Source organism: Stenella coeruleoalba (genome assembly GCF_951394435.1).
Source record: "Stenella coeruleoalba genome assembly, chromosome: 3".
Classification (NCBI taxonomy): domain Eukaryota; kingdom Metazoa; phylum Chordata; class Mammalia; order Artiodactyla; family Delphinidae; genus Stenella; species Stenella coeruleoalba.
The window spans coordinates 571,263-589,376 of record NC_137148.1 but is presented as its reverse complement, the minus strand read 5'-3'; the positions used below and the strand labels follow the sequence as shown (position 1 = coordinate 589,376).

General features: G+C 54.9%; 1 protein-coding gene across 2 annotated transcripts; it reads right to left on the bottom strand.

Annotated features, from left to right (window-relative positions):
* Positions 1–222: 222 nt before the first annotated feature.
* On the bottom strand, positions 223–16,236 carry PDCD6 (programmed cell death 6). 2 transcript variants are annotated; one of them, XM_079917381.1, is made up of 6 exons: positions 16,081–16,236; positions 15,107–15,168; positions 8,475–8,519; positions 7,435–7,593; positions 3,711–3,820; positions 223–798 (listed from the first exon to the last, which is right to left on the bottom strand). In XM_079917381.1, the coding sequence occupies exons 1-6, from the start codon at positions 16,173–16,175 to the stop codon at positions 700–702; spliced, it is 570 nt and encodes a 189-aa protein (XP_079773507.1). In that variant the 5' UTR covers positions 16,176–16,236; the 3' UTR covers positions 223–699. The 2 variants fall into 2 exon arrangements, with proteins under 2 accessions (XP_079773507.1, XP_079773508.1); XM_079917382.1 differs by having other exon boundaries at positions 7,441–7,593.
* Between the last annotated feature and the right edge of the window lie 1,878 nt (positions 16,237–18,114).

Below are 18,114 nucleotides of genomic sequence, written 5' to 3'. Positions count from 1 at the left end.
ACAGTCGATCAGAGGGCACAGAGGTGCATCATTAGTAAGTGAAGGAAAACCCATTCCCTTCTACATCAAATTTGGGTTTGTATTTCCAAAGAAGTTTCACGAAATGCAAACCACCTCCTGTCATAGTGGATGGATGAATCTCGGGACTTCCACGAGCAGAGCCAGGGTGCACCCCAGAAGGTGCCGGACCCCTTGGAGCTCCAGGTGAGCAGAGCTGAGACGGATGGGGACAAGGGCACATGTGCTTTATTGCTTATGCTGCACATTCAAATGAACACAATAAACCCCTTTAAAAAGTAAGGCACGTGAGCAGCCTTCTGTGCAAGTTCCGTATTATTGAAAATTCCTATTGGCTAATGAAGTATTTCCACTCTAGAACTGGAGCTATCTAGAAAAGCACATGATGAGTTTTTTGCAAGCTGAGTACCTGTAACATTATTGTATCGTACCTCATGGCACAATTAAACAGCCTCAAATCAAATGTATGTATCTAAGTAACGATATAACTACTGTTACAATTGCAAAACATTAACCGGCTTATCCACATATGTACAGTTGGGTCCCCAAATGGTAATCATACAAAATTTAAAGGAGGAACAGTATCTAACTCATCTGTGTACCATTTCATTACAGGTAAGAGATTTGGCATTTTCAGTCTTTTCTTCCGTAAGTCCCGTCAGTATCCGCAGGAGACGAGTGTCATACGATGCTGAAGACCATGGAAAGATACTGCTCATACGACACCTGAATCCAGCCGTCCTGGTCCGTGTCATAGCGTCTGAATATATCTGTCAACCTCTGAGGAAAAAACAGCAGGTGTTTAGATCTAATACTTATCAAACAGAAGGAACCAACTGTACTGGTAAAAGGGCATTCAGGAACCCAATTTCAGAAGCATTCACGTCTCTGCCCGCAGAGGGCCACGGGCGAGGTGCCCTCGACCACCCTCAAAAGCCAGGCCGGTCCACCCAGGAGATGCAGGACAGCAGCGCGTAGGCGGGTGGGCCGCCAGCCCAGCTCCACTACACACCGCGGCCCTGGGTCCTGGCGGAGCCCTCTGGCCCCAGAACCTGGCCTCCCAAGTCCCTGGTGGTGAGCCTGGGTCCTCCCTTCCCACTCGAAGGCTGTCCTCCGGGGGGGCCTCCCTGAAGGCTCCCCTCTGCTCTGGCCACTTGCCGCTCAGGACAAAGGGAAACCAGCCCCCACTGGGCTCCTCCTCTAGAACCTGCCGCCCAACAGGGGAAGCCCAGCGCAGGGCCAGAAGGGCAGGATGACCTCGTGCCAGCCCAGGACGCTGGCTGAAGCCCAGCCGCCCTCCCCGCTCAGGGCCCGCCCGCCCACCTCCTGTCTGACCACACCCCCAGGGCGCCGCCTCAGTCTGTTCAGAAGCCTGGCCGCCTGAGAGCAGGGACGGTTAGGTAAGTACCACTCCAAATGACAGATGCTGGGCAACCATGGCAGGCTCTGAAGAATCCTCCTGACAGAAGACAGTGCCCCAGGCTCATCGTGACCTTGGTGGTCGCCTGTCCACCTGCCCAGGGGCCGAGAGCAAGGCTGCAGCCTGGCCCCTGAGCCGTGTCCCCTGCACCTCAGTCTCTCCGGTTCCACCCCTCTCCTGTGCTGGGCAGGCTGACGGCCAACAGCATACGGGCTGACACAGGTGACAGTCCACACGGGCGTCAGCCAGGAGCTTCCTGTGTGTGAAACACTGGCGTGACACAAACCACAGAAACCACCAGCAGCAGTAACCTCCCACCGGGAGACCGATGGGCGATTTCCCTTTCTTTACACTTAACTGTCTTTTCCGAAGATTTCTACAAGTTTCCACGTTGCTTTGTAGAAAACAATTTTCAAAAAGCCTTTTTCTTTTTGGAAAGAGGCAGATGAAAAGAAAACGCTTTTGAGGGCTTTTGAGGATTTTTTACATGTGGCCTGCAGCTTAGCCTTTCCTTTTCGATTCCCCACCTCTGTCCAGCGTTTAGGCTCCTTCTCCAAGGCTGGGAGGGAGCAGGGCAGCAGCAGGCTTCCAGCATGGCCCAGAGGCAATGACCAGCTGCGGGCAGCCTCCCGGCTGGCCTGTGCTCCGCTCACAGACGAGCAGAGGCGCCACGTGAACTCCTCAGGGGACTCACATGCTGCTACTCTGGGGGCTGAATGCTGCCATGTGATGACCCTTTCTTAGGCAGAGATATAAGGATGAGGTGGTCACTTATGGGACGTAACCTCAGATGAAAATCCTAAGCCCACAACAATCCAGACGCAGATCCTAGTGAGAGACTTTCACGCTACACCTGTTCCTAACGTGTGCCGACAACATTGCAAACATGTAATCCTGCCTCACCAGACACCGAGAGGGAGAGACAGGGTAGGGTTAGGCTCTCCGCTTCTCAGAGACGTGAGGCTTAAATGCTCTCCAAGTCACTGAGGGACTGGGACTGCTGGGCCCAGATTCCCCGGGAAAGAAATCGGGATAGCAGACCAGGCAGAGAAACTTCACTTACTGAACTATCACTTTAACAGGGAAAAAACCTGAGAGTGCTTTCCCAAATTCGAAATTATACTGATAACCTCATGCCTAGCACACCCCTCTGTGGATTCTAAAACCAACAAGATGTAACCTCGATTTGAATGCGAAGTGCAAGGGTATCTTTCGGAGATAGGTTCTACTGAAATACTTACGGAAAACACATTCGCTTCCCATAAATGGAATTGTGACAGAATTAAGAGGGAGGGTGTCACAGAGTCTTACGTAGACTTGGCCATGAGTTGATAACTGCTGAATCTAAATAATGGGCACATGGGTTCATTATACTGTTGTCTCTGCTTTTTTTTTTTTTTCTCTTGCGGTACGTGGGCCTCTTACCGCCGCGGCCTCTCCCGTTGCGGAGCACAGGCTCCGGATGCACAGGCTCAGCAGCCATGGCTCACGGGCCCAGCCGTTCCGCGGCATGTGGGATCTTCCCGGACCGGGGCACGAACCCATGTCCCCTGCATCGGCAGGTGGACTCCCAACCACTGCGCCACCAGGGAAGCCCTTTTTTTTTTTTTTTGAGATTTGTCAAAAAAGAAAAAGTTTTGCAAGACATGAGGGTTTATACCAATTCACTGCATTTCTAAAGCTTAACTCTATGGGCCTTGGCTCCCCACCTAGAAACAGGAGCAGGGCCTGTGCGGGAATAGCCAGCGTGGGTGCGAGCGCTCGTGCCCTCCATCCTAGGAGGGGCTCCCCTGGGTGCTTTGTCCAGGCCTGCACTTACTTCTCTCCTGGGTAAGGCAGGGAGGCCGCAGGAGGATCCACAGAAGCACTGCAGGGAACCGCGAGGCGGTGGTCACTGTGATCGCCAGCCCTGCCAGACACTGTGTCTAACACCCGAACAGGCCACCTGCGCTCAGGGCACGGCTCCCAGCTTAGGAGCCAGCAGCGCACACGACAGCAGCTTACCCGATTCTCATAAGACACACCAAAATAGCAGGGTATGCATGCAAAGAGGCCATTGATCCCCTCCAGAAGGACAGCTCCCGGTGCTTCCAGGGCAGGAGGGGCCCTGCTGTCTGCACCTCCGTCTAACAGAACGACCAGCTACTCCTCCAAACAGCACGCTAACTTCTCTAAGTTCCGGAACCAGTTTCCGTGTCTGACTCCTGCTCGCCTGCTTCGCTGTCCCGTCCCTTCCCGCAGTCGGCGCCTGCGGGCCCCGCGCAGCCAGTACCTGCAAGACGATGCAACCCTGGATGAAGTCGTCAAAGGCAATCTGCCCCCGTCCTTGTCTGTCGAACTTCCGAATGAGGGTGTCGTGAAACTGGTCAGAGAGCCGGTACCCTGGAGGAGAAGAGCAGAGTCAGTACCCACGCTCCCTCCCCAGACCCCAGCCTCTCCCTCCCCAGAGAACACGGCATGGGCCCCAGGGGACGTGGGCCCCAGGGATCCCCGGCTGCAAGCACACTGCAACACACTGAGAGCCTGGTGGCCACTGTGCAGTGCCGGCCCCACCCCGAGGAGGGACTCACTCAGAGACCAGCAGCCCCTTCCTGGAGGGTCCGGAGTAACCCAGTCACCAGTTGCCGTGCCCCTCGCCCCGAGGGGTCTCCTGGACCCTGTGGACTCAGCCTCCTTAACAGCCCCTTATTGTTGAATTTTCCTACCGTATTAACTTAATGGTGAAGCTGTGAATAACTGGGCTGCCCTGGGTTACTCATTGCTGGAGGAGGCTTCGCAGGCTAAGACCTCGTGCGGAGGTTGACTGACGGCCCCTCCCCTGCCTCAATCAGCTCACTGACGTCAGGACAGGAGGTCAGGACAGGAGGCTGTGAGGAGTAGGGCGGCCTCACACACACTGAAGCCCTCCAAGGGTCACCCAGGTGACTCCACCTTCAGCTTGCTGGGCGTCCTGGAAGGCCTCCAGCAAGGACGCCCTGGGGCGGCTCTAAGCCCTTCCCCTTCCTTCCCTCCTAACCTCACCACCTGTGTGACCGTGGTTTCCTTACTTATTCAGGAGACAAGATCCAGGTGCCAACATATTTTTACTGGTTTTCAGTCTCGCTGGAATCTTTGCAAGGATATGTACACCTACTGTCTGAGTGAACGTCACAGTTAATTACCTGCACAAGCACTTCATCACTCTACTGAAAGAGTCACACATGCAAACACGCGCCAGTACTTTCCAGAGTGGCCAGCGTGCTCTATGCGTCCTGTGACCTAAATCCAGGGCCCCCTGCCCTGCAGCTGAGTAGAAGACAGGACCCCAACTTAGAAAAGAGCGACGGGCGGGTGCTGGATGGGCGCCCCCTCACGCCCGGTACCGGTGCCCGTGGCCCAGAGAGACAGAGGCCCGGCTGGTGAGGGTGAGCCTGGGACACGGTGACAGGGCAGTGCCCGCCCAAGCCATCGCTGTGCAATGGTTTCCTGCCCAGGCTGGGAAAGGACACACGAGATGGTGACAAAGACACAGCAGCAGGGAGAGCAGAGCTCCGGAATCAGACAGGGCTCCACTGGCCGCTGGGACTCTTGGGCCTCTGGGCCCGCTCCTCCCTCCAAAACCCAAGACGTGAACCCCCCTCAGCAGACCATTTTAGGGTCAGTGAGGCAGGTGGAAACCCTGCTGGCCCCTCACTGTGTGTCCCCCGGCCCCGCTGCTGCACTTCCAGGGCACAGATGCCCAATGGAGGGAACAAGCCCTTCTTTCCTGAGAACCAGCAACCTCCACTGGGCATCCAGCGCCTGCTCTCAGCACCAGGAGAAAAGCCAGACGCCAGTCAGTAACCATGGCAAAGGACAGACCCGGATCAGGGCACCACCCGTGTCTACACGGAGCCAACAGCACCAAGAAAGGGGCGGAGGCTGCCGGAGACCTGATGGGGCCTAACTCAGCCGACCCGGCTGTGAACACACTGCTAACGCGGTCAGGGGAGCCAAAGGCTGGAGATCCAGGGATGAAGTGACAGGGTGCCGGCTCGGACTCCTCAGCATGAAAGGGGGGCAGAGCAAATGCAGCAGGAAGATGGAAAGTGGTTGAAAGCGAGCAAGGAGGAAGTGAAGGTTCACTACACTCTCGTGAAATAAATTCCTTATAAAAACCACACTGGCCTTGAGCTGCCAGGGGCTGGGTGCGGGACGGGGTCGTTTGCTGGGGATGGGGCTGTCAGCCCCCCCCCACACACACACCGGCAGAGTATGAGGCCCAGGCCTTATGCACCTTCCTATTTCCAGGTCTCTGAACCTGGCATGTAGCACATACTAGGAATTAGAGCCTAAATGATGAACGGGTGCGCTGGTCAGTCACAGCCCCGCCAGGGCAGCCTGAGACCCTGTGTGGCACTAGCAGAAATCAGAGGACACCTTAGGGCTTGACCTCCCCCCGCACCCCCGACTCCCTCACGCATCTGCTGGGCTACAGCACAGCCCCCAGCTGGGCTGACAGACGCTTGTTCTTAGGAGGGAAACCAAAACAGGCAATTTCACTCCAGGGGCACATTTCCTAACAGTTACTAACAAGTAACCTGCGAAAGGATGGCAACGCTCCTTGTGTGGAAGAAAAGGCTCCAGAGAAGGCCCTGGGAAATGGCGGACCAATCACAGGCAGAAACTTTGTGGAATGACTGAAGAAATGCTGCAACCGGATATTTACTTCTTCCAGGAAAAGCTGGAAGTCAGGAAGGATCTCGGCTGTGCCCAGCTCGACGGGGCCTGTCGGCTCGTGACCTTGAGGGACCACCGCGGACCTACCACGGCCACAAACGCCCCAGGTCTGACCGGGGCTTGTCAACCTCAGCGATTCCAACGTGAGCTCCCAGGACGCGAGGGTCACCGGCACTAAGTCAAAAGAGGGCTCCGGGGCCTGACGAGGTTAGAAACACTGTGTTCGGGGACACCTGAGGTCACCAGTCTGGAAGCTAAGTCACAGGGTCCAGGTTCCAGCCGGCCAGGCCTCCAGCTCCCTCCTGCCCAGGACTGCTCTGCGGGGGCCACCCCCCTCCCAGCCCCCCACCTGAGGCACAGCAAGGCCAGCTGCGTGCCGAGTTTCAATTCAGAGAACCTGAGGTCACTGTCCTGCCCAAAGCCCGACCCACGCGTGGCAGGCCCACAACACAAACTCCCTGTGGGGTCCCAGAGCCTCTAAAGCAAGAAAGAGAGACCGAGAGGACAGCCATAAAGCGCACGCCCAGAGAAAGAGGGGGGAGGGCAGAAGCACCTTACAGCCACAAGCACAAAAATGTACTTCAGATTATTAAACGCTGAACCAGTCGGAATAAAGCACATTGTGATCTACCAGAAGGGCCCTGCGAACAGAGGGCGCAGTGAATGTCAAACAAGCCAGAATGCTGGTGTGACGACCGCAGTCCTCCCTCCATAAATGACAAACCCCAAGTTCCCCTCAGGCCCACGTGGGCGCTGGACCAGAAGGCCCGCTGGCGTGCTCTGGAAGGCACCACGTGAACACTGCTCACAGCACGGCACACACTCAGGCTGGCACGCGTGTGGCACGCGTGCTGACATGCACTTGAGAATGGGAGCTTCCACACTCAGGCCTACGCTCCGCGCAACTCACGGGCTCGTCCCCTGTGGGCATTGTACCTTCTTTCTGTGTATTTTCACGTCAGGAAATATAAATAGCCCTACACTGTTTTCTTCTGACTCGTTCACTTTAAATTGTTTCAGAAGCCACATTCTCAATGTGCCTGTGACATCACTCCACTTCACAAAAGACAAACTACTGCATAGCCCTTATCTCATTTTGGATGAAAAACCGTATAGAAGCCTCCAAGTCAAGCATCAGCCTTCACGATGTAAGTAACAGGAAGATATAAAACCGTGTGACGTAAACAAAGATTTCACAGACTGCTTTCAAAATCAGTAAGCTACACGAAGTAACAAGATAAACTTTATGGCCCTGGCTCCAAAATGAAAGAGCTACGCAGTCAAGACAAGTGTTTTACCAAAACCTGAGAGGGCTTGCTTGAGCTCGTTCTTGTCGATCATGCCCGAGTTGTCCCTGTCGTAGGTGCGGAAGACGTTCTGCCAGTCCGTGATGTACTTCCAGACGCCAGTGAACTCGCTGAAGTTCACGCCGGCCTTGTTCTCTCTGTCAAACATGGCTGAGACGGAAGGGCGTGAATCAGCAAGAACCTAGAGCAGAGGCGCGCCCACACCCCCGGCGGGCCTGGCTTCTCCGGGACCCAGCCTGGTGTTCGGCCAGCGGGTCCCCAGGTGCTGGCGGTGACCCAGCCACAGCCCTAAATCGTGCTAGGTGGGCACGAGGCGTGCGAGCCCAACACCCTGGTGGAGCCACAATAAAAACGCTTTACACTGAAGGAGGTTCCTCAAAAGCATGACGGCGGCAGGGCGCACCCGCGCTCAGGAAGGAACTGGAGCCGCAGTGCAGAGCCGTCGAGGGGCCCACCCCAACCCTCCCAGCTCCGGGTCCCATTCCTGGAGCCTCCCCCTGTCCCCCAGCGGACCCGAGTCCCGAGTGGGGGCTCAGAAGAGTCCTCGGGCGAGGGAGGCCTCTACTCGGATGAGAACAGGACTATCGGCTTTAGATTATTTTAGTAAGGCCTGCCTTTCACTGAGAAAAACATCAGCCTGATTCCAGGTCCAAATAAGAACGAACTTCTAACTACATTTACATACAACTGCAGGCACAATGGGTAAAAACTCAGTGTGAAACACGGCTACAGAGAAGTAATACACCGTTTGGTGTCTTTTCAGGTCATCTGAGTGTTCTTGGTTTGGTCAGAAGCACATTCCACTTCAGAGACATTTCACATGAGAACTCGCACGCTTCCTCTAGTCAACAGGCATGCGAGACGTGACTGCGTGTGAAACGTTAAGTATGTGAGATCATTAGACTGAGAAAGGAAGGACGGGTTGGACAGTCAACTCAAAGTCAAGACTCAGTGAAGGGCCAGGGCGGGTGGCAGTTCCGGAAGAGAAATCAGCTCAGAAGCACAGGCAGGATGGTGTTGCCCCTACTTACATATGATTGACCGGACAGTCACTGGATTAAACGGAGTCCAGGTGCCTGAAACAAAGAGCAGAAATTAAGAAAGAGAAGAAACTCTGAATCCCCAGTTGTAACCCCAGAAGCCAGAGAAAATAAGTAATTAGCTTTCAACATCAAGACCCTAGAGCCACGGTTCGTTCTCCGCAGGGGACGCCACCCCCAGGACGATGGGTCTGTCAGGTCCTATCCACACTGCCCGGGGAATCGCTCAGGTCCAGCCAGACATTCAAAGCTGCTCAGGAAGATCTGCACCTGGAAGCTCACTCTTGTTCACTTTATAACCAAGAGATGCTATTTTAATACTCACTGAACTTCCCAGGGCCACAGCACCAAGTAAGCTGAGAAGATGGCACTAAGCTGTGCTAAGAACGTCACCAGCTACCACTTCAGAAAGTCCCACCCCAAGGGCACCACCGCTCCCAGGACCGGGGCAGCTGCACACGTCGTGCAGCGACCCTGCTGGAAAGCACACCGTGAAACCATGCTTTACGTTTTTCTCCTAAAATGACAGTCTGGGCAGCATACTATTTTCTCTGAAACTGTGAAAAGGCAGGACACACTGTTCCACAATTCACTGCAGAGCAGTAAAGGGGATGTTACCGAATATCTATCATAAAGGAGCCTGCTGACACCGATGGATTTGACGATTGAGAACCATTTATCCACTGTGATGATGGACTGCTCACCAGGTACCCTTATGCCCAAGGATCTGTTTTCAGAGTGATTTGCACCTTTACCAATTTTTACACTCACTAAAAACAACGTAAAAACATTTTTATGGGGCGGGAGAGCAGCGTCTCTCCCCATCCCCCCATTCTTCCCTCTCTACAGACGGTTTCAGCTCTGGGTGGCAGAGTCCCATCCCCTGGCCACACACGAGGCAGCACCCTTCCTGCCTGGCCGCGACTACTGGGCTCCGAGCACGTCCCCGACCTGGCCCACACGCGCTTCTCCCGACGCCCAGCATGGCCCCCCAAACACACGCACACCTTCACCTCAACCCCTGCCTCTCCTTACGCCTCCGTTTATACAAGGCTTCCTCAGAGGAGCCCTCCTGAGCGCCCCGCACCCAGGCCCCTCGGTCACTGCATCTGCTCCAGCGGCGCCCTGAGCCTGGCCCGCAGCGGGGACCCCTGGGCACTGGTGCGCATCTCTGCAGACTTTACAGGCGTTTGGGGGAGGGCAGGCAGGAGGATGTATATAAAGGTACCAGAAAAGGTCAGCATCGTTGGAAACCAGTGTACAAAGAAACTGTGCTACAGAGAAGCCAAGAGAGAGAGGGGGACTCCACGTGCACAGAAGGGTGTCGCTTCTTCACCGTTCCTGACTTTCTAGCTGCCCTGGCTGGTGTTTCCACAGGAGATAACCCACCAGGACCAGGAGCCCGAGAAACCAAACGCAGCCGCTGGACTCCTTCCCGCCTTGCCTCCGCCTCGGACGCAGGCTGTGACCTGACAGCCCTCAATGATCGCCCCGCTGAGCGGCCTGCGCCCACTGCCCATCCCGGCTGTGAGCGGGGCTGCGCCCCTGGCCACGCAGGCCACGGCCGAACGCGTTTTCCACAGAAGTGACACGAGTAAGATAGTCAGATGATGATGCAAACACAGGCACTTTTCGCGGTGAGGGCCAGGCAGAGGGAGGTGTGGACCAGAGGAAGCGGCAGCCGAGCTGAAGGGCCGTGAGGCTCAGCAGAGTGGCAGGTCACCCCTGGCTGAGTCAGGGGTGGAGAGGAGACCCGCAGGCTGTCCAGCTTGGGAGGTGGAGGCAGGCTCCTGGTGCCTCCCCTGGCCCGCCCTTGTTACCCAAACGGGGCCTGACTCTCCAGGGAAACCAAGGGATAATCACAATAGCCAACAGTTAATTGACTGTTTAGCTCATGCCAAGCCCTGTGGCCTGGTTCTCAGACTAAACATCAAAGCTTCACAGCCCCTAGTGAGGGCAACATTTAGTATTCCAGTTATACTAAGTGTTAAACACACTGGAGCGTCGGCCTGAAAATCTGCAGTTTTCTGTAAGAAAATGCACTGCAGTGTGGACAAGCATGTCTAACAGAGCCTGCTGGAAATACAGGGTACACCGAGCAGCGAGATTCCCTTCAGTGCCAGTGCCCCTCACCCGGATTTTCCAGGCCAGCCCCAATTGCAAACACTCCCAGTAAACAACATGTCTAGGAATGTCACAACCAGCAGCTTGCAAAAGATTTCCTGTCAGACGTTTACTTAGAAATACAATATATGGTCCCTGTTCCTGTAAGTCTTGCCTCAATTTCATCTGAAAAGACCAAAGAAAACAGAAACATACACAGTATTTTCCATGTAAACTGAGTACACATAACTTTTTTCACCCATAATTTGGGTACGAGTGCGTCGCAGCTCCGTTGAGGGGTGGGTCAACATCAGGACACTTAGCATTTTCCCCTGTAACCGTCAAGCACACAGATGATTTAAAGAATTTATATCTGATCCCTTCTCAAATGAGAAAAAACCCCACTCTGCTCTGTGATAGTATATTCTGTTTTTTTGCTCTCCAGAGAGTTTTGTTTCTTGAAATTGCAACCTGTTACCACAAACTTGGACTTCAGTGAGAGATAACGGGCTAAGTCGTCATGGCATCCAGCAAACGCACACTGAAATACCTGTTCATCTGGAATCTTTGGGGGAAAAAAACAGACTTTTCTTTACAGCACCACTGGCGATCTCCTTCCACTTTACTGCATCAGATCTGGGACTCCCAGCCCTTCTGGGAATTTCTTCCCGCAAGCGGAGCCAAGTAGGAAGGGGTGAGAGCAGTTCTACGGGCTCGCATGGAATCGGCCAGGACACTGGTGCCCCTTCAGGGTCACGAACTCTGTATCCCACCAGTCTCCCTCAACTACGGCCTCAAAGAGCCACGACTGGAAATACGGCCTTTCAAAAGGCCATCTGAACACCACTGATAGCCATAACAACACCTACAGCCTTCGAGCTGATAAACGCCACTTCTAGAAACTTGTTCTATGAAATCACTACAGTATCTACATCGAAGAAAATCAGAAACAACCTAAGTGTCTCACAGTGAAACTCTGTACACTCAGTTCTGCTAGATGAGTGATGTCTCCGGTTCTGTACCAGGCGATGTGGGACCTGGTGGACATGGGCTGGGCCCGAGGCGGAGGGGCTAAGCCTCCAGTTGTCCCAGAGTGTGATCTGCCCAAGGCCAAGGTCGTGGAATAAAGCCAACCCTGTCTTCCTCTGCTTCCACCTGAAACACTGCTGCACAGGTTTCTGGGACGAGCAGATACAACAGGCTGTGTTGGGGGCCTCCAAGACCACCCCCAGGCTTGATGACTCGCTAGGACTCACAAAACTCACAGTCAGTTTATTACAGCAAGAGACATAGAGTAAAATCAGCAGAGGGAAAAGGCACGGGGAAAAATCTGGGGGGACCAGGCACCTGCTTCCCGGGGAGTGCACAGGGCGCCCCTAATCCTCCACCGAAAGCTGAGACCACACCTCGCACGTGTTGTCAACCAGGGAAGCTCCAGGCAGCGAGGGAGCACGTGCCCGCCGCAGCTGCAGTGCAAGCATGAGCCGCCCAGGCAGAGGGGCAGCAAGTTCCAGGAGGCGGCCAGCAGCCACGCAGGCAGGCCCTCCTCGGGGACGTGCAGGCTCTGAGCACAGCAGGTGCAGGGTGAAGAAGGTAAACGCCAGACCCTCCGCTGCCTCATAGGCTGGGCCTATGACGGAGTGACACTGAGGTGACCTGATGGGCAGTCAGCAGGGAACTGTCGGCTTATGTGGTCTGATCTCTCTCACTGCTAGTCAATATGGGATCCCCAGAAGAGATGAAATCTATTTTGCTAAAAATACCTCTAAAAGAATATATGACTTATTATTATTTAAAGTCCAGCTGAAAAACGCCTCCTCAAAATACATCAATATGTTATGTCAACGTAAACCTACAGAAGCACAAAAAAAGAGGCTTGAGCAAAATTAATTTCCTGTAATTCCAAGGAACAATGCTGAAGTAAAGATTAAAAAAAAAAAGCACCTAACTGAAGACAGTTTGCGACATGTCATTTCAAACAGCAGGCAAGACAGTCCTGTCTCTATTCACACCTCTTAACCGAGCAGTCATTCTCAGACGCGCTCCGGGGAGACAAGCTGCATAAAGGACTCAGTGTACAGGACCCACGAGTACTTCTTCAGGGCGGTTTCAGCTGGATTTTAACAGAGCGCGTCAGAGGCACAGATCTCACTGCAGAGAGAAACCATGCTACTTTGAACCTCCAGTTTTTCCACCAGTAACAAGCTAATTAAACTGATTTCCTGAAATAGCTTAATATTCTAGTCCTAATATGAAAAAAGAAGCCCAATCCTGGGGGAGAAATCAAAAGTCAAAAATAACTCCAATCGTATCAGCTATGGGAATTCGAGGACAGTGAAGAAAACTGACTTGTGTCCATCCTTGGTGACAGAGGCGACACGACACGACTGCAAACAAGAGGCCAGCTCGACCAGCTTCCTCCAAAAGCTGATGCCCGGTAGCCAGAGACTGCTGCAAAACGACTCCAGAGGAGCCAGGAGGAGGAAAAGGGCAGCATCCAGGAAAGGAAGGTGCCGCGGGTGCCTCGAGGAAAGGCAGGTGTCCTGGGTGGGAGGAGCAGAGCCCGGCAAGCGGTGGGAGCCACGGGGCACCTGTGCGTCCGGGGGCGCCAACGGGAAGACACAGGTGGGACAGCACAGGGGTGGGGCGAGCGCCTAGCGGTGCAGGCACACACCCGGATTCTGGTCCCGCTCTCAGCCTGAGGGCTCACCGCGCGCTCTGAGGCTGCGGAAGGACGAGAGATCTGTACCCATTCATAACCTGCCTTCCTGCAGAAAGGGCCGAAGGGAACGTACAAGATATTCACGGCACAGCAAAAGAAAGCAGACTCTGGTCATGCTGGATGGGAGGAGAAAAGCATACGAAAGTTAGGGGTCTCAGACTATCAGTAAAAGTCACCTCTTCAAATTCTAAGCTCATGGGACTGGCGAGCCAGAAATTTAATTTAAAATTTTTAGCAGCTAATTTGAAGAGAAAATGTGACTGGTTCAAGATTCAGGTTACGACAGACAAGACAAGACAGAACAGCCATCACAGTTGCTCCACACAAGAGGCACCACACCCCCAGGGAGGAGTGAGGCGGCCACGTGGGGGGAAGGGGGGCTGCCACGCCCGTCCCGCTCAGGGCTAGGCTACTACCCGCTTCACGGGGCAAGTTCTTACATCGCCCCAACAGAAGCTGAGGGAATCCCTCAGGGCAAATCAAGAAAAGTGACTCTACAGGGCCGCTGTGAGACGGTCCTGATACACACTTTTCGGTGGGCTTAAACCAGGTACCGATTTCAAAGCATCTTAGGAATGGAGGGCTGAACATCCTGTGGGCAATTCTGTTAAAATTCTCTCTCCAGGGCTTCCCTGGTGGCGCAGTGGTTGGGAGTCCGCCTGCCGGTGCAGGGGACACGGGTTCGTGCCCCGGTCCGGGAGGATCCCACATGCCGCGGAGCGGCTGGGCCCGTGAGCCATGGCCGCGGAGCCTGCACGTCTGGAGACTGTGCTCCGCGATGGGAGAGGCCACAGCAGTGAGAGGCCCGCGTACCGCAAAAAAAAAAAAAAAAAAAATTCTCTCTCCAGCAGGCTCCTGATTCAAGGGCACAGAACCATCTGCTTTAACAACCAGCTCAACTGGAAGCAGTACTGACTCCCCCTAGGGAAAATATTACCTGTGTTCACCTGTAAATACCAATCCACCAGCAGTAACAAAGGGAACATCCGTGGTGCGCGCCACGCGCAGGGCTGTGAGGCAGCGTCCGCCTGCCACACCACCAGCTGCTCCCACTAGGCAAGGTGAGCCTTTCAACATCTTCATTACCTCTTAAAGTCAACCCCCTTCTGGCTTAAATGCCACACCTCTGGACGGCACCACAAACTAAGAATCAGAAAAGACAGTGGCATCTGAGGGGTTAAAAAAAGGGCCACACAGCCAGGTATTTATGGAATCAAGGTCTTCAGTAGTACCTCCACGGATCAATCATGCTGAAGCCAGCAACAAGGCGACTCCACGGTGAGCTCCCAGCACCAGCACCAAGAGCTGTAACCCCCTCTAACCCATGTCTGAATGACTAGCATCCCCCACTGAGAAGCCCACCTCCCCGCGATCCGGCTGTCAGAGCCTCCAGTATCCTTAGTCGCTTCCCTATCGGTGTCTCTGGGGTCTTGATGCCCCTCTCCAGAGGAGTCACAAGACGCAGTCACCTGTGAAATTCAACAGCCCTCGACAAACCTGAAGGATGTCTGCCCTACAAAGCCGGGCTCCCTGAGCTCCTGAAGCCGACACCCCAGCCTCCATTTCTCAGGCTTTCCCCGTGTCCATGCAGTTGCCCCACCCGCTCGGCAAGGACTCAGAGTGGCACCGACACAACCACCAGGAAACCACCCGACAAAACAAGCCAGAAGCTCCTCCACCACGGGCCAGAGATGATAACTAAGTCTTGGTGATTCGGGAAATAACTTAAGAAGAAAGTGATTCACTACGGGTGGTCAGCCTTGCGGTTTACAAGTCCAGACGGCCAGGTGCCACTCACCATTGGATAGCGCTTGTTGGAGCTCGTTGTCCGATATCACACCGCTCCTGTCTTTGTCAACCCTACAAAATTAAGGTCAGTTAAGCTAGCGATTCAAAGCGCAGGAAAAGCAAACGAGGGCAAAAGCAAAGGTTTGACTCTGCAGTCAACCCTAAATTAACTCTGGCCCTTCCTTCCCTGGGCCCTTCCCTTCGGCTGCTGGACCTCTCAGTCCCATGACCCGCTGGGGAAAAAGGAAGTGCGCCTCCTTCGCTGTCCAGGCACGCTCCCTGCCGAAACCCAAGCTGCTTCTCCACTTTCTCAGGTCTCCCTCCCTCGGCCTGGCTGAATTCCACCTGCACCAGGTTTTCTCCTTTTCACAAGCAGGAAAAGATTCTCTCAGCTAACTAAATCGTTCCCTGATCATGAGTCACTCCACTTTGGGTCATTCGTTCGCTGGAAGGACGACCAGGGACGGAAGGCACTGCGGTGATGGTCACCTGCCCAACAGCCGCGGCCCGGCTTCTTTCCCGCTTGCTGGCATTTCAGCAGCCGGGGAAGAGTCTGCGTTTCTGCTCCCCTAAACAAGCATCCCTGGGAGACCCTCCGCCCCGGAGCAACTCCGGGCACCGGCTGTGAGGGGAGAGGGATGGAAGCCGAGCCCCAGGGCGAGCGGGCTGCGACCCCTGGCTGGCGGCTCTGCACCTTGGGAGGGGCCTGGGGACTGCGGGAGACAAGGCGGGGGGCGGAGAGAAGGCCAAGGGTGGGGGGGGACGGAGCAGGGGCCGGCGTGGGAGAGGCCGAGGGGATCTAGGAAGGGGGCCGGACAGGACGCCAAGGATGGAGCGTGGGGGGACGGAGCAAGGGACAGGGGCCTGGGGGCACCAGGAAGGAGGCCGGACTGGAGGCCGGGGTCACGGGGCGGGGGAAGGGCCGGGGCTGAGACCAAGAAGAACGCAGTGGAGGCCCGCAAGCGCTTGCGCGGCCGGCCGCACCTCTGGAAGACGTTCCACAGGAAGCTCTGGTCCGGCAGCGCGGCGCCCGCGGAAGGGCCAGCCCCGGGGCCCGGGCGGTACGGGTAGGCGGCCATGGGCCGAGGCGCGACTGGGCTGAAGCGCTCCTGGGACACGGACGGCTCCGGGCGGCTCCACTTCCGCCTACGCCTAGACCGGGGCGGGGGCCCGGAGCAGCCACTTCCGGGGAGGTCACGAGAGCGAGCGCAGCCAATCCAGTCGCGGCCCTGTTGCCAGGCGACGCCCGTGCATCCGGCCAGCGTGTCTGGGTCCCGTGGGCATCGCGCAGCAGGTGGCCTAGGCCAGGGTACCCCTAGGGTCGCGGATGCGCGTTGGGAGCCGCTCCCTGCAGCGCAGAGTGGACCTGAAGGGCGGAGGCGGTTCCCTCGAGCATGGTCCATTCTTGCACCAAGAAGGTCGTGGAAGGACTGTGATGGAGGGGAAGAACGCGCCCGACATTCTTGTTTTTCTGGACTTATCGCCCGCCCCCGCTCGCGCATCTCAGCGTCCCTGCGCCCCGCTTCCCAGGAGCACATGAAGCCCCCCCTCCGACATCTGACAGCGCCCGCCGCTTCCCGGCTCGGCCTGCAGGTGCGTGGCCAAGCCCAAATAGCCCCTGCTGGCCATGGTGGGCGGCTAGCGTGTCCCTCTCGGCCAGTTGACGCCACCGCCTCTGTCTGGACACCGACTGAGCCGCAGCGCACCCCGCGCAGGGAAGCCCAGCTTCATTCAGGGCGCTCCCGCCGCCTTCCAGCCTCTCAGGATTTTGAGCTCCTGATCCAATCATACGGACTCGTTTCATCCTCCTCCCCTACTTGGTTTGTGGAAGGGCCGAGCACCAAGGAAGCGCCTGACACTTCCTTCCTTGGACACGAATCCATTATTCAGCGCTTTGGCTCTGTATCTGACCTGCTGTTATTCTCCAGTTGTATTGTCCTCAGTCCCTTTTCTCTTCTAACCACCAAAGCATATGCTGGAGAGTTCTTTAAAACTCTTCAAAGAGATTAAGATACTCTGACTTGACACACAGATTATTATTCTACAAACCTCAACAATGTGGCTTTTTTCATGACTTAATGAATTCAAGTGTTTTCTAGTTTTATCCTCATAAAGCATTCACATCACTCGTTGACTAATCCTTTCTACAGTTTTCCACAGCTTTTTGATCTCTAGTTTCTGAAACCCATTTTTTCCTATCTCCCATCTCTGCCTCTTTTTTTGTTCTCTAGAAAGCTACAAAATTAGTAACTATGATTTTGCAACCCAATTTATAAGTTTTCCAGTACAGAGTGTACAGGGAAACTTCAGCAAGAAACTTCTCAGCGACTCCAGCTGGCCTCGGCTTCCCTCTCCTGACAGTGTCACGGGTTCCACCAACCCTTGATGGAGTCCAGCCTCGATTGCCGCAGCCAACACCATCTGTGGGGCCCAGGAGTGCTCCGTTCTGCTTTCCGTTTAGTTCCAGGGGTAGGAAATGATTCATTCAAGGGAAGAAGCATTTACTGAACCTACCCTAGTGTTTAAATATTACTATGTGTAATCCTCACACCAGCACCTCGTGGCAAGGTATCAAGGTCCACATTTTACTGATGAGAAAACTATGCTGGTCTAAGGTCAAAGAGGCAAGAAGAGATTGTAGCCCAGGTCTGTCTGTACTTTTCCTGCATCATCTCACCGGTGGCAAGGCTGACTCTTAAAAGGGAGATTAATTTAGGAAACGAAGATTGAAACAAAAAAAAAAATCATCCCCCCTAATGTATACCCCTATATATGTACAAATGAGTCTAGGATTCATCAGAGACTGGCCTGGTGCTTTCGCAACTAGGCAGCCTCAGTCACCTCAGCCCTGATGCGTGAGAAACTGAGACTCTGAGAGGCTAATGGGAGTGCACACATGGGCCATGGCACCTGTGCTGTGCTCTAGGGCAGGGCTTAGCCTGCAGTCCTGGCCACAGACAGTTGCCATCTATTCTGGGCGCGGGGGGGTGGGGGAGGTGTTACCTGGAGTCCTGACAC

Coding starts and splice junctions, on each gene's coding strand:
- PDCD6 (XM_079917381.1), bottom strand. CDS start 16,175: ATGGCCGCCTACCCGTACCGCCCGGGCCCCGGGGCTGGCCCTTCCGCG. Junction 7,594..8,474: donor GACTGTCCGGTCAATCATAT/GTAAGTAGGGGC, acceptor CTTCCGTCTCAG/CCATGTTTGACAGAGAGAAC. Junction 799..3,710: donor AGGGTTGCATCGTCTTGCAG/GTACTGGCTGCG, acceptor TTTTTTCCTCAG/AGGTTGACAGATATATTCAG.